The sequence below is a fragment of the Salvelinus alpinus genome, chromosome 15 (assembly GCF_045679555.1).
Source record: "Salvelinus alpinus chromosome 15, SLU_Salpinus.1, whole genome shotgun sequence".
NCBI classification, from domain to species: Eukaryota; Metazoa; Chordata; class Actinopteri; order Salmoniformes; family Salmonidae; genus Salvelinus; species Salvelinus alpinus.
In genome coordinates, this window is record NC_092100.1 from 39,848,200 (window position 1) to 39,863,287 (window position 15,088).

General features: G+C 44.2%; 1 protein-coding gene across 4 annotated transcripts in view; it reads right to left on the minus strand.

Annotated features, from left to right (window-relative positions):
• The window catches only part of LOC139540067 (mitochondrial inner membrane protease subunit 2-like), a 176,636-nt gene that overhangs the window by 132,335 nt on the left and 29,213 nt on the right, over positions 1–15,088 (minus strand). For 2 of the 4 annotated variants that reach the window (XM_071343615.1, XM_071343613.1), the window contains exons 2-4: positions 11,183–11,238; positions 10,431–10,568; positions 3,464–3,570 (exon numbers count right to left, since the gene is read on the minus strand). In XM_071343615.1, coding sequence (XP_071199716.1) covers positions 3,464–3,570; positions 10,431–10,565 — 242 coding nt within the window. In that variant the 5' untranslated portion in view covers positions 10,566–10,568; positions 11,183–11,238. The remainder of the gene's footprint in view (positions 1–3,463; positions 3,571–10,430; positions 10,569–11,182; positions 11,239–15,088) is intronic. The other 2 variants (XM_071343614.1, XM_071343612.1) reach the window with 1 other exon arrangement.

The following is a 15,088-nucleotide window of genomic DNA, read 5'->3' on the forward strand; positions in this document are numbered from 1 at the left end:
ACAAATTTCATTCAATTTGATTTTGCAGGGCATTGAATTCATTTACTAATTCAGTTCGTTCTTGTTTACATGTTGAATGAAATGGCTGCCTCTAAGCTGGTTGGAGGGAACGCCAACCTTTATCGAACTTTTAAGATAAAATGAAACACATGTAATGAATGCAGGTGTGCGTGCTCTGAGCACCATCTGTGTGTGTGTGTGTGTGTGTGTGTGTGTGCACAAGCTTGTGTGTGTGTTTCGCAGAGTGGGATTCGTAGCTCAAGAGGCCAATGTCTTGCTTTTAACAGAGGCCATTACCCAGACATCACGCTGCTGAAATCACACAAATGATAGATAATAACACTATTACAGCCAGCCAGGCAGCAGACATGTCAAAACATCCCTATCTATCTGCTAGATTAGGAGACAGACTAAAGCGATCTCTTTTGGCAAAACAAACCCTATTAACCTCCCCTGCCCCCCCCCCCCTCCTATCCCCTCCCTGGGGGCCAGAGTGTGCTCCACAGTGGCCTAATGGCTCATGGAAGGGTGGCCAAGCCAGTCAGCTCCCCTTTTCCTGTGTCCATGAAGGAATTCCTACATCCACAGACCGCGTTCTACTGTTGCCTGAACAACATGTCTGCAGAGGAGAGATTGTCAGCTCAGAGTATCCTAGATTAAGCATCTCAGAGGTTTTTGCTTTCCTTTTTTCCCCCCACCTCAGTCTTCTCTTTTTTTGTAAACCCAATCCCAAAACAATGGGCTTTAGTCACAGCTGGCTAAAACACAGCTCAACAAAGCCGAACTGGATTCTGTTGATGTTAAAAATGACAAACTCAGTACCGTCCAAACGAACAAGAGGGGTGATGTTTCTCTCTTCCTGGCATCCACACTTCAAAGACAAGCTACAGGAAGAGAAGCACCTACAGACTTGAAGCTTTTGAAGGTTTACACAACTGCTGCTGTGCATCCCATGAATATTCATACACACAAAAAAAACGTACCACGTCAAAACTTTCAACATCTGTTTTTCTATCGTCTCGTACCAGGATGGTAATCCTAAAACCTTGTCATTAACAAAAGCACAGTGCCAGAAAAGGGGATTCATTAACCCGCTATTTATAACCCGGAGAGGAGCAATTCTCCTCTTCCACAAGAAAATTCTGCTTCGCAGAAACCTGTTTCTGGAGCTGCTCAAAAAATAATAATTCGAAATGGTTATGTTAACAAGGAGAACATAAAATCAAATCAGCTTATTAATAATAGCCTGCACTGAAAGCATGACAAAAACCCGATGTGGCAGATAAATGGCCATATATGCACTCAAACACGGTGACCATTTTCCTCATCCACTACTATGGCCGTGAAACGAGGAGTATTCTATTCTGTAAATAAGAAATTATTCAGAGGACCAGAATATTGCTTTGGACAATTTGCTTTTCAAATTAGAAGAGGGAATTCAGTCTGCCTTGCTGTAGCAGTAGTCCAATATCACACTTGACATGTAAATACAGTACAGGCCAGGGTGGAATTCTTTGGCAGATGAGAAATACGCTTTTACATTTTTTTATGAAATTCCACGCAACAACAGTTGTTGATACAGATCTACTTGACACGTTGCCCTTCCTCAGAAATGTTGCTTTAGAAAAAAAACATTCTCAAAAGCATGCAGGTTAATTGGTGTATCTACGACATATTGCTATCAGCAAAGTGAAGCGGACTCCTGCCATACTGAGCTAAATGCTGTATCTAGCCTATCTGTATGTCTTCCTGTGCCTACAGATTCACACCGACAGATGTGGGTGAAACACATGTCATACCTTTAAAATCTATTGGAGTGGAACGGTTGCCCTGAGACGCAGCTGTAGGCTAACTAACTATAGAGTCTGACGCCATAGAGGTCTACAGTCATGTCTCGGGGCAAGGGTCAGTACAGAGGTCAATAATCTAAACAACAACACAAACACGATGATGCACATAACTCCTACAGTACCTTACAGAGTACATCAGGGTTGGACAAGTTTAGTACCTTCCAGTTTCCCTCAGGTTTGTACCTTGTGAACATGACCCAGTATAATCTTCTCTTTACCCAGTGAGTCCACAAAATTAACTATTTCACCCTCAATGGGAAACACAAGAGGGTTTCTCAACAACCGTGACTAACTCTATCGTATACAGTGTAGTACGCCTATAGTCTGTGAAATCCCCCCACAGAAATAATTCATTCTTACAACTTAGTTTGTCAGAGTACATTAGATTAGCATTCCACGCTAGCTCTCTCACTCGCTTTCTATCACTTCCCCCTCTCCCCTGCCCTCTTTCTCCCGCTCTCACCTTCACTCTCTCTCTCCGCTCTGCTAGGAATGGTGCTTCATAAATGGCTGAACATCCTGTTCAGAGGCGCAACATGTCCCCTGCAGGGAAGGGAAGGGAGAGGCTGCCATCTTGGGGTAATTATGGAAGAGGGATTTATCCTGCCTGCCTGCCGCTGTCTGTCTGAGCCCACACAATCCACATCACATCAAACCCCACAGCAGCAAATAGGTGCATTTAATAGCATTTTATTTGATTTATTAATATATTTAACCAGGTCCCATTGAAGTCAGAATACCTTTTTTCTAAGGGAAACCTGCATGGATGGGTGGTTTGTGGACATCTGTGCTGAATCACAATAGTAATGTAGAATCCAAATAAACCAGTCGTGGCAAAACTTTACCCTGAGGTTGTCAAACCCAGTTTAACTAATGAACACAGAAAATACATAATGCAGTAATATTCCTTGACCGTACCTCTATGTCTGCCTATTCATGACCTCTGCTCTGCTGCATCAAACAACATCAAACCTGAATCCCATCAAGGCGACACCTCACAAATGCATCAGACAGCTGCGTTATCACACATTGAAGTCTCAGAAGCAAAAACAAAGACTGAGATAAGTAGTCTGGGATAAGTGCGCCCAGGGACCTGAGCATACGAGGAGAGAAAGAGAGAGAAAATACTTTATTTGAGGGGAGATTTTGAATGCGTCCCAAATAACACCCTATTTCTGAGAGCCCTATGGTCAAAGGTAGTGCACTATATAGGGCATATGATGCCATTTGTGACTGAGTCTTTTTCATTAGCAGCCAGGGCCACATTTGGCTTCCCACGGTGCTTCAGAACAAAGAGTATGTCTGAAAGCAGGGAGCCTTCACGTGGCTGTGTGGCGCTCTAATTGCTCTCTCCCCCTCTCCCTCCCTCTCTTGTGGAGCCAACAGTGTCAACAGGTCCTCCATTTTAAAAACAGCACAGGGGAGTTATAGGGGAGCAGAGCGTCACTGCTCAGCCAGCCATTGGCAGAAGGGCCTACTCCAGAGGTGGAGGGAGAGAAAGGGCGAGAGTGTGTATCCAAATCCACTTGATCTACTAACAAGGTCCCAGCTTGTCTGACAGCAAACAAACAAACAAAAGTTGATGTAAACGTGGTTAAAACTTGGTTACTTACAGGACTGACACAATGTCACCTCGACGTACTTGGTAGTTCCTCACACTCCAGCGGTTCAGGAGCACCACGTCAGACCCTGTCACATTCCCGTCAGGATTCAGGGAAGGCTGAGACGACACACACATGCACACAAACACAAAAGAGGTGAGTCAGTCACATCAGAAAGAAACAAGGGAAACGAGCAACATTGTCATCAGTGGCCTGGACAGAAGAACAGCAGCTAGGGCCAAGCATAGGGCAACCAGGGAACAGAAGACAGACTGAATGACATATTCCTCTTAGAGAAGTGAAGCGGACTCCTGCCATACTGAGCTAAATACTGTATCTAGCCTATCAAATCAAAGTTTATTTGTCACGTACGCCGAATAAAACAGTGAAATGCTTACTTACAGGCTCTTACCAACAGTTCAAAAAAAGGTATTAGGTGAACAATAGGTAAGTAAAAAGGTAAAACAACAGTAAAAAAAACAGTGAAAAATAACAGTAGCGAGGCTACATACAGGCATCGGTTAGTCGGGCTGATTGAGGTAGTATGTACATGTAGATTTGTTAAAGTGACTATGCATATAAGATAAACAGAGAGTAGCAGTAGCGTAAAAGAGGGGTTGGTGGGACAGAATGCAGATAGCCTAGTTAGCCAATGTGAGGGGGCACTGGTTGGTCGGGCCAATTGAGGTAGTACAGTTGACATACACCTTAGCCAAATACATTTGAACTCAGTTTTTCACAATTCCTGACATTTAATCCTAGTAAAAATGCCCTGTCTTAGGTCAGTTCATTGTAAGAATGTGAAATGTCAGAATAATAGCAAAGAGAATGACTTATTTCAGCTTATATTTCTTTCATCACATTCACAGTGGGTCAGAAGTTTACATACACTCAATTAGTATTTGGTAACATTGCCTTAAAATTGTTTAACTTGGATCAAATGTTTCAGGTAGCCTTCCACAAGCTTCCCACAATAAGTTGGGTGAAGTTTGGCCCATTCCACCTCACAGAGCTGGTGTAACTGAGTCAGGATTCTAGGCCTCCTTGCTCGCACACACTTTCTCAGTTGTGCCCACACATTTTCTATAGGATTGAGGTCAGGGCTTTGTGATGGCCACTCCAATGCCTTGACTTTGTTGTCCTTAAGCCATTTTGCCACAACTTTGAAAGTATGCTTGGGGTCATTGTCCATTTGGAAGACTCATTTGCGACCAAGCTTTAACTTCCTGACTGATGTCTTGAGATGTTGCTTCAATATATCCACATAATTTTCCTCCCTCATGATGCCATCTATTTTGTGAAGTGCACCAGTCCCTCCTACAGCAAAGCACCCCCACAACATGATGCTGCCACCCCCGTGCTTCATGGATGGGATGGTGTTCTTCGGCTTGCAAGCCTCCCCCTTTTTCCTCCTAACATAACAATGGTTATTAAGGCCAAACAGTTATATTTTTGTTTCATCAGACCAGAGGACATTTCTCCAAAAAGTACGATCTTTGTCCCCATGTGCAGTTGCAAACCGTAGTCTGTGGCGGTTTTGGAGCAGTGGCTTCTTCCTTGCTGAGCGGCCTTTCAGGTTGTCGATATAGGACTCGTTTTACTGTGGATATAGATACGTTTGTACCGGTTTCCTCCAGCATCTTCACAGGGTCCTTTGCTGTTGTTCTGGGATTGATTTGCACTTTTCGCGCCAAAGTACGTTCATCTCTAGGAGACAGAACCTGAGCGGTATGACGGCTGCACGGTACCATGGTGTTTATACTTGCGTACTATTGTTTGTACAGATGAACGTGGTACCTTCAGCCGTTTGGAAATTGCTCCCAAGGATGAACCAGACCTGTGGAGGAAATTTTTCTGAGGTCTTGGCTGATTTCTTTAGATTTTCCTATGATGTCAAGCAAAGAGGCACTGAGTTTGAAGGTAGGCCTTGAAATACATCCACAGGTACACCTCCAATTGACTCAAATTATGTCAATTAGCCTATCAGAAGCTTCTAAAGCCATGACATCATTTTCTGGAATTTTCCAAGCTGTTTAAAAGGCACAGTCAACTTAGTGTGTGTACACTTCTGACCCCCTGGAATAGTGATACAGTGAATTATAAGTGAAATAATCTGTGTGCAAAGAATTTTTGGGAAAATTACTTGTGTCATGCACAAAGTAGATGTCCTAACCGACTTGCAAAAACTAGTTTGTTAACAAGAAATTTGTGGAATGGTTGAAAAAATTTGTTTTAATGACTCCTACCTAAAGTATATGTAAACTTCCGACGTCAACTGTATGTACATGAATGTATAGTTAAAGTGACTATGCACATATGATAAACAGAGAGTAGCAGTAGCGTAAAAGAGAGGTTGGGGGGAGGCACACAATGCAAATAGTCAGGGTAGCCATTTGACTACCTGTTCAGAAATCTTATGGCTTGGGGGTAAAAACTGTTGAGAAGCCTTTTTGTCCTAGACTTGGCACTACGGTACCACTTGCCGTGCGGTAGTAGAGAGACCAGTCTGTCTTTTTAGGGCCTTCGCCTGGTGCAGAGGTCCTGGATGGCAGGCAGCTTAGCCCCAGTGATGTACTGGGCCGTACGCACTACCCTCTGTAGTGCCTTGCGATCGGAGGGTGATCAATTGCCGTACCAGGCAGTGATGCAACCAGTCAGGGTGCTCTTGATGTTGCATCTGTAGAACCTTTTGAGGATCTGAGGACCCATGCCAAATATTTTTAGTTTCCTGAGGGGGAATAGGCTTTGTCGTGCCCTCTTCACAACTGTCTTGGTGTGGACCATTCTAGTTTGTTGGTGATGTGGACACCAAGGAACTTGAAGCTCTCAACTTGCTCCACTGCAGCCCCGTCGATGAGAATGGGGGCGTGCTCGGTCCTCCTTTTCCTGTAGTCCACAATCATCTCCTTAGTCATGGTTATGTTGAGGGATAGGTTGTTATTCTGTCACCACCCGGCAAGGACCCTGACCTCCTCCCTGTAGGCTGTCTCGTCGTTGTCGGTGATCAGCCCAACCACTGTTGTGTCGTCTGCAAACTTAATGATGGTGTTGGAGTCGTGCCTGGCCATGCAGTCCTGGGTGAACAGGGAGTACAGGAGGGAACTGAGCACGCATCCCTGGGGGGGCTCCAGTGTTGAGGATCAGCGTGGCAGATGTGTTGCTACCTACCCTCACCACCTGGGGGGCGGCCCGTCAGGAAGTCCAGGACCCAGTTGCAGAGGGAGGTGTTTAGTCCCAGGATCCTTAGCTTAGTGATGAGCTTTGAGGGTAATATGGTGTTGAACGCTGAGCTGTAGTCAATGAATAGCATTCTCACATAGGTGTTCCTTTTGTCCAGGTGGGAAAGGGCAGTGTGGAGCGCAATAGAGATTGCATCATCTGTGGATCTGTTTGGGCGGTATTCAAAACACTTCATGGCTACGGACCTGAGTGCTACGGGTCTGTAGTAATTTAGGCAGGTTGCCTTAGTGTTCTTGGGCACAGGGACTATGGTGGTCTGCTTGAAACATGTTGGTATTACAGACTCAATCAAGGACATGTTGAAAATGTCAGTGAAGACACCTGTCAGCTGGTCAGCACATGCCAGGAGCACACGTCCTGGTAATCCGTCTGGCTCCGCAGCCTTGTGAATGTTGACCTATTTAACGGTCTTACTCACGTCGGCTACGGAGAGCGTGATCACACAGTCGTCCGGAACAGCTGATGCTCTCATGCATGCTTCAGTGTTGCTTGCCTCAAAGCGAGCATAGAAGTGATTTAGCTCGTCTGGTAGACTCGTGTCACTGGGCAGCTCGTGGCTGTGCTTCCCTATGTAGTCTGTAATAGTTTGCAAGCCCTGCGACATAAGACGAGCATCGGAGCTGGTGTAGTACGATTCAATCTTAGCCCTGTATTGACGCTTTGCCTGTTTGATGGTTCGTCGGAGGGCATAGCGGGATTTCTTATAAGCTTCCGGGTAAGAGTCCCACACCCTGAAAGCAGCAGCTGTACCCTTTAGCTCAGTGCGAATGTTGCCTGTAATCCATGGCTTCTGGTTGGGGTATGTACGTACAGTCACTGTGTGGACGATGTCCTCGATGCACTTCTTGATATAGCCAGTGACTGATGTGAACTCATCAATGCCATCGGAAGAATGCCGGAACATGTTCCAGTCTGTGATAGCAAAACAGTTCTGTAGTTTAGCATCTGCTTCAACTGACCACTTTTATAGACCGAGTCACTGGTGCTTCCTGCTTTAATATTTGCTTGTAAGCAGGAATCAGGAGGATAGGATTATGGTCGGATTTACTAAATGGAGGGCGAGGGAGAGCTTTTTTTTTTTTCTCTCTCTCTGTGTGGAGTACAGGTGATCTAGAATTTCTCTCTCTCTGGTTGCACATTTAACATGTTGATAGAAATTAGATAGAACTGATTTAAGTTTCCCTGCATTAAAGTTTCCGGCTACTAGGAGCGCCGCCTCTGGGTGAGCGGTTTCTTGTTTGCTTATTTCCTTATACAGCTGACTGAGTGTGGTCTTAGTGCCAGGATCCGTCTGTGGTGGTAAATAAACAGCCAAAAAAGCTGAAATAGCTGAAAACTCTCTAGGCAAGTAGTGTGGTCTGCAATTTATCACAAGATACTCTACTTCAAGCGAGCAAAATCTAGAGACTTCCTTATATTTCGTGCACCAGCTGTTGTTTACAAATATGCACTGACCGCCCCCCTCGTCTTTCCAGAGTGTGCTGTTCTATCTTGCCGGTGCAGCGTATATCCCGCTAGCTGAATATTCATGTCATCATTCAGCCACGATTCCGTGAAACATGGGATGACAGTTTTTGATGTCCCGTTGGTAGGATATTCGTGATCGTATCTCGTCTAATTTATTGTCCAATGATTACCGCCAATATTACTCGCCAACGTGCAACGGCAGCTTTCCCACTCGCCTCCTGCAGATCCTAACGAGGCGCCCCGCTCTGTGTCCTCTGTACCTGCGTCTCTTCCTCTTGCAAATAACTGGGATGTTGGCCTTGTCGGGTGTTTGGAGAATGTCCTGTGCATCCTGCTTGTTGAAGAAAAAAATCTTTGTCTAATCCGAGGTGAGTGATCGCTGTCCTGATATCCAGAAGCTCTTTTTTGCCGTAAGATACAGTTGCAGAAACATTTTGTACGAAATAAGTTACAAATAACGCAAAGAAAACACATAATAGCACAATTAGTTGGGCGCCAGTTAAACTGCTGCCATTTCTTCTGGCGCCATTTTATATATGTTTGAATGTCTTCCTGTGCCTACAGATTCATACCGACAGATATGGATAAAACACGTCATACCTTTAAAATCTATTGGAGTGGAACGGTTGCCCTGAGACGCAGCTGTAGGCTAACTAACTATAGAGTCTGACGCCATAGAGGTCTACAGTCATGTCTCGGGGCAAGGGTCAGTACAGAGGTCAATAATCTAAACAACAACACAAACAAGATAATGCACATAACTCCTACAGTACCTTACAGAGTACATCAGGGTTGGACAAGTTTAGTACCTTCCAGTTTCCCTCAGGTTTGTACCTTGTGAACATGACCCAGTATAATTTTCTCTTTACCCAGTGAGTCCACAAAATTAACTATTTCACCCTCAATGGGAAACACAAGAGGGTTTCTCAACAACCGTGACTAACTCTATCGTATACAGTGTAGTACGCCTATAGTCTGTGAAATCCCCCCACAGAAATAATTCATTCTTACAACTTAGTTTGTGTCACTTTATCGAAGAGCTAGTGTGTGACGAAGCCCCACTCCAAGCAGCGGGTGACATGACACAGGAAGAATGATTCATTAAACAGGATGTGCACAGGCCATTTCACGCTTGCCGGGGTAATTGACAGAATATCTCTTATCCGTCTGCTGAAAATAAATATCCCATACGAGTGCTGCCAGCCACAGAATGTATCTGTTACAGTTGGATACGTTATCATTTTCACTTGTCATATTTTACCATATTACATGCTGTATTGTTTCAAAGACGTTTATCTTGCTAGCTTGAAAGCACCCTAGAATTAATAAAAAATGAGAAAAAAAACAACACAGGAGACAAGGAAAGTTAGATCAAATAAGATTGTCTGGTCAACAATTCAATCTTGTGAGCAATGCAGCCTTAGGCAAGACAACGCAAGGGTTTTGAAAGGATTCTTGTTTAAACTATCACGGTCTTGTAGGAGGAGAGGCAAAGTGAGGCAACTGTCTGTCTACACAACTAGAACATAGCGAAATCCTAACGACTCCAACAATGTAAACAGCCTTCAGTATCTGAACGTATGGACTTACTAATTAGTAGTATGGGAGGAGAGGAGGAAGATCAATAACGATCTTCTTCAGACAAACATTTGTTGTTACATTTCTTTCTTACTTACTTAGAAAACCATGTAAATATACTTGGATGCTAATTATGTCACATGGGATGGTACAAACGAAACTATATCACGCTGTATAGATTCTCTAGTCAACCATTCACAAGAAGCTAAACTGCCATCCAACACTGTCAACAGGGAGGACAAGCCCCAGCCAATGAGGTGAAACCAATGGGTCTCAGTTGCCCGACTGACTTACCTTGATGCCTATATAGCTACAGATGTATACCAGATTAACTCTGTTTGACAGCAGAATGAAAGATGAACGTGCATTAAGCATAGAGGTTTAAAACAAGTGTTTATGTATGTTTTCTTAATGTGAGCAAAGATGTGAGATGCATTTGATGTATTTCTTCTGTTGTATTGTATGGCTTCTGAATCTGAGCAAGGCTAAATGTCTTCTGTGGTATAGGTATTTGAATTGTGGGGTGAGGTAAGGCCAATTTATTCCATTCAATAGAACCTCTCCCTCTCTTTACTGTATGATACAGTAGATACCTAGATGCAATTAACTCTGTTACAAAAGGAAAGTGGGGCTTTGAAAAAGTACAACAAGATCAGTAGGAATTGATGGAGAAAGCAGAAAGCATGTGTCTCACCTGCATTGAGGCTCCTTCTACTCGTGCTACATAGGCAAAGCGGTCCAGAACAGTGACAGTTACGGGCACTGCTACGAAGAAGCCGCTCACAAACGCCCGGATATACCTGCGCCCAGCCCCGGCCTGCTGAGCCATCACCTAGGGACAGAAGAACACAGTTCAGCCATCATAATTGGAACACAGCCATAAGAACTCAGCATGCAACAGCAAATGGAGAATCAGATAGTAGGGAGTTTGTATTGGCAAGAACAGAATGTAATTTCAGTAATTTCTCACTCAAAGAGAGAACACATATTGCATGCAGGCATTTCTCATCCTTCTCTGCCCTCTGTTCTCAAAAGCGACAGCAGGACAGCAAGACAAGTGTGAAATAACAGAGTGACAGACCAAAGACCCTAGACAGGCTAATGCATCAGTGGCTTTAAATAACACAACCACCAGGCAGATACTCAAACTTTGTTGTTACTGATTTTTTTTGTGTTCGTGAGATACTTTAAAAAGTTTATGCTTCAGAGGCGCATCAAATATTCCTTGGTGGTACTGTAGCATGTCCTTACCTATCGTTAGTGTTGCACGTTATACCGAAACTTTGGTACTTTCGATACTAGAACATGAATAACGTCTCGGGTACTATATATTTTTATTTTTATTTTTTACTTTCTGTACTTCTGTCAATGTGTCTCACGGATCAAGCCTGTCTGCCAGCGCAACCGATCCCTTACTATAGCGTGCACCGTACCTGCTCCACTTACCCATTGCTAGCCTGCACTGGGAGTCTGGGCTGCGTCATGTTAGCTCCCCACTCATGCTGCACAGAAGATAACACATTTGAATCCGACACGGCATGTAGAAATTAATGAATTAAAACGGTTAATTACTGTTCGCAAAACAATGTCCATACAAGCTAGAAGACTTCACAATGCAAAAAGATACCGGTAGCTTCCAACTTTGCAGGCTAACTTTTGTTGATTTACAAAGTTTATCAATAGAGATTTACCTTTCAAATAAATTTTTACCATTATGTTGTTAGATTGGTTAAAACAAAGTCAAGTTGATTGTATCATTTATGAATTAATGCATACATGGATGTCTCTGAAAAATATTGACATCAATAAATGATAATGTATTGATATTGAACTTAGGGCTGACCCCATTTAGTCAACTGGTCGATAGGCTGTTGGTCAACTGAGATATTCTTAGTCTAGCAGAGGCAAATATATAAAATATATATATACAGTGGGGAGAACAAGTATTTGATACACTGCCGATTTTGCAGGTTTTCCTACTTACAAAGCATGTAGAGGTCTGTCATTTTTATCATAGGTACACTTCAACTGTCAGAGACGGAATCTAAAACAAAAATCCAGAAAATCACATTGTATGATTTTTAAGTAATTAATTTGCATTTTATTGCATGACATAAGTATTTGATCACCTACCAACCAGTAAGAATTCCGGCTCTCACAGACCTGTTAGTTTTTCTTTAAGAAGCACTCCTGTTCTCCACTCATTACCTGTATTAACTGCACCTGTTTGAACTCGTTACCTGTATAAAAGACACCTGTCCACACACTCAATCAAACAGACTCCAACCTCTCCACAATGGCCAAGACCAGAGAGCTGTGTAAGGACATCAGGGATAAATTGTAGACCTGTACAAGGCTGGGATGGGCTACAGGACAATAGCCAAGCAGCTTGGTGAGAAGGCAACAACTGTTGGCACAATTATTAGAAAATGGAAGAAGTTCAAGATGACGGTCAATCACCCTCGGTCTGGGGCTCCATGCAAGATCTCACCTCGTGGGGCATCAATGATCATGAGGAATGTGAGGGATCAGCCCAGAACTACACGGCAGGACCTGGTCAATGACCTGAAGAGAGCTGGGACCACAGTCTCAAAGAAAACCATTAGTAACACACTACGCCGTCATGGATTAAAATCCTGCAGCGCACGCAAGGTCCCCCTGCTCAAGCCAGCGCATGTCCAGGCCCGTCTGAAGTTTGCCAATGACCATCTGGATGATCCAGAGGAGGAATGGGAGAAGGTCATGTGGTCTGATGAGACAAAAATAGAGCTTTTTGCTCTAAACTCCACTCGCCGTGTTTGGAGGAATAGAAGGATGAGTACAACCCCAAGAACACCATCCCAACCGTGAAGCATGGAGGTGGAAACATCATTCTTTGGGGATGCTTTTCTGCAAAGGGGACAGGACGACTGCACCGTATTGAGGGGAGGATGGATGGGGCCATGTATCGCGAGATCTTGACCAACAACCTCCTTCCCTCAGTAAGAGCATTGAAGATGGGTCGTGGCTGGGTCTTCCAGCATGACAACGACCCGAAACACACAGCCAGGGCAACTAAGGAGTGGCTCCGTAAGAAGCATCTCAAGGTCCTGGAGTGACCTAGCCAGTCTCCAGACCTGAACCCAATAGAAAATCTTTGGAGGGAGCCGAAAGTCCGTATTGCCCAGCGACAGCCCCGAAACCTGAAGGATCTGGAGAAGGTCTGTATGGAGGAGTGGGCCAAAATCCCTGCTGCAGTGTGTGCAAACCTGGTCAAGAACTACAGGAAACGTATGATCTCTGTAATTGCAAACTAAGGTTTCTGTACCAAATATTCAGTTCTGCTTTTCTGATGTATCAAATACTTATGTCATGCAATAAAATGCAAATTAATTACTTAAAAATCATACAATGTGATTTTCTGGATTTTTGTTTTAGATTCCGTCTCTCACAGTTGAAGTGTACCTATGATAAAAATTACAGACCTCTACATGCTTTGTAAGTAGGAAAACCTGCAAAATTGTCAGTGTATCAAATACTTGTTCTCCCCACTGTATATATTTGGCACGAGACACCTGTCTGATTCATGCCCGTCTGATTGGACTAATCCATTGCGGAGGCCACAGGGATGGCACACCAGTATCACCAGTAGTACATTTAGCGTTAATTACCATAATTTGTCATCTACAATGTTTGTTATGGTCATTTATGTTAATTCAAGATATTTTTATTACAGTCTTACCGTTGTCATTGTAGGAGCGGACACGTTTGCAGAGCGCACAACCTAAGTTTGGTTTATCTCATTCCATTTATGAGTAAGGACACGGCGTGCCTGATTACGCATAGAACTAGGTCTAGGCTACCTGGCCTTGGACCCAAGTTAATACACTGCTCAAAAAAATAAAGGGAACACTTAAACAATACAATGTAACTCCAAGTCAATCACACTTCTGTGAAATCAAACTGTCCACTTAGGAAGCAACACTGATTGACAATACATTTCACATGCTGTTGTGCAAATGGAATAGACAACAGGTGGAAATTATAGGCAATTAGCAAGACACCCCCAATAAAGGAGTGGTTCTGCAGGTGGTGACCACAGACCACTTCTCAGTTCCTATGCTTCCTGGCTGATGTTTTGGTCACTTTTGAATGCTGGCGGTGCTTTCACTCTAGTGGTAGCATGAGACGGAGTCTACAACCCACACAAGTGGCTCAGGTAGTGCAGCTCATCCAGGATGGCACATCAATGCGAGCTGTGGCAAGAAGGTTTGCTGTGTCTGGGTGGTATGAGGGCCCGACGTCTACAGGTGGGGGTTGTGCTTACAGCCCAACACCGTACCGTGCAGGACGTTTGGCATTTGCCAGAGAACACCAATATTGGCAAATTCGCCACTGGCGCCCTGTGCTCTTCACAGATGAAAGCAGGTTCACACTGAGCACATGTGACAGACGTGACAGAGTCTGGAGACGCCGTGGAGAACGTTCTGCTGCCTGCAACATCCTCCAGCATGGCCGGTTTGGCGGTGGGTCAGTCATGGTGTGTGGTGGCATTTCTTTGGGGGGCCGCACAGCCCTCCATGTGCTCGCCAGAGGTAGCCTGACTGCCATTAGGTACCGAGATGAGATCCTCAGACCCCTTGTGAGACCATATGCTGGAGCGGTTGGCCCTGGGTTCCTCCTAATGCAAGACAATGCTAGACCTCATGTGGCTGGAGTGTGTCAGCAGTTCCTGCAAGAGGAAGGCATTGATGCTATGGACTGGCCCGTCCGTTCCCCAGACCTGAATCCAATTGAGCACATCTGGGACATCATGTCTCGCTCCATCCACCAACGCCACACCACAGACTGTCCAGGAGTTGGCGGATGCTTTAGTCCAGGTCTGGGAGGAGATCCCTCAGGAGACCATCCGCCACCTCATCAGGAGCATGCCCAGGCGTTGTAGGGAGGTCATACAGGCACGTGGAGGCCACACACACTACTGAGCCTCATTTTGACTTGTTTTAAGGACATTACATCAAAGTTGGATCAGCCTGTAGTGTGGTTTTCCACTTTAATTTTGAGTGTGACTCCAAATCCAGACCTCCATGGGTTGATAAATTTGATTTCCATTGATAATTTTTGTGTGATTTTGTTGTCAGCACATTCAACTATGTAAAGAAAAAAGTATTTAATAAGAATATTTCATTCATTCAGATCTAGGATGTGTTATTTTAGTGTTCCCTTTATTTTTTTGAGCAGTGTAGTTGATACAATGTTTCAAGTACCTTGCAGATAGGCCACACGATGTATAGGATATTTATTTTAAAAATATATGGTTATTTTCTACCTGTGGGCTAAAATATTATTATTTGTTGGCTTCATGTAGGCTAT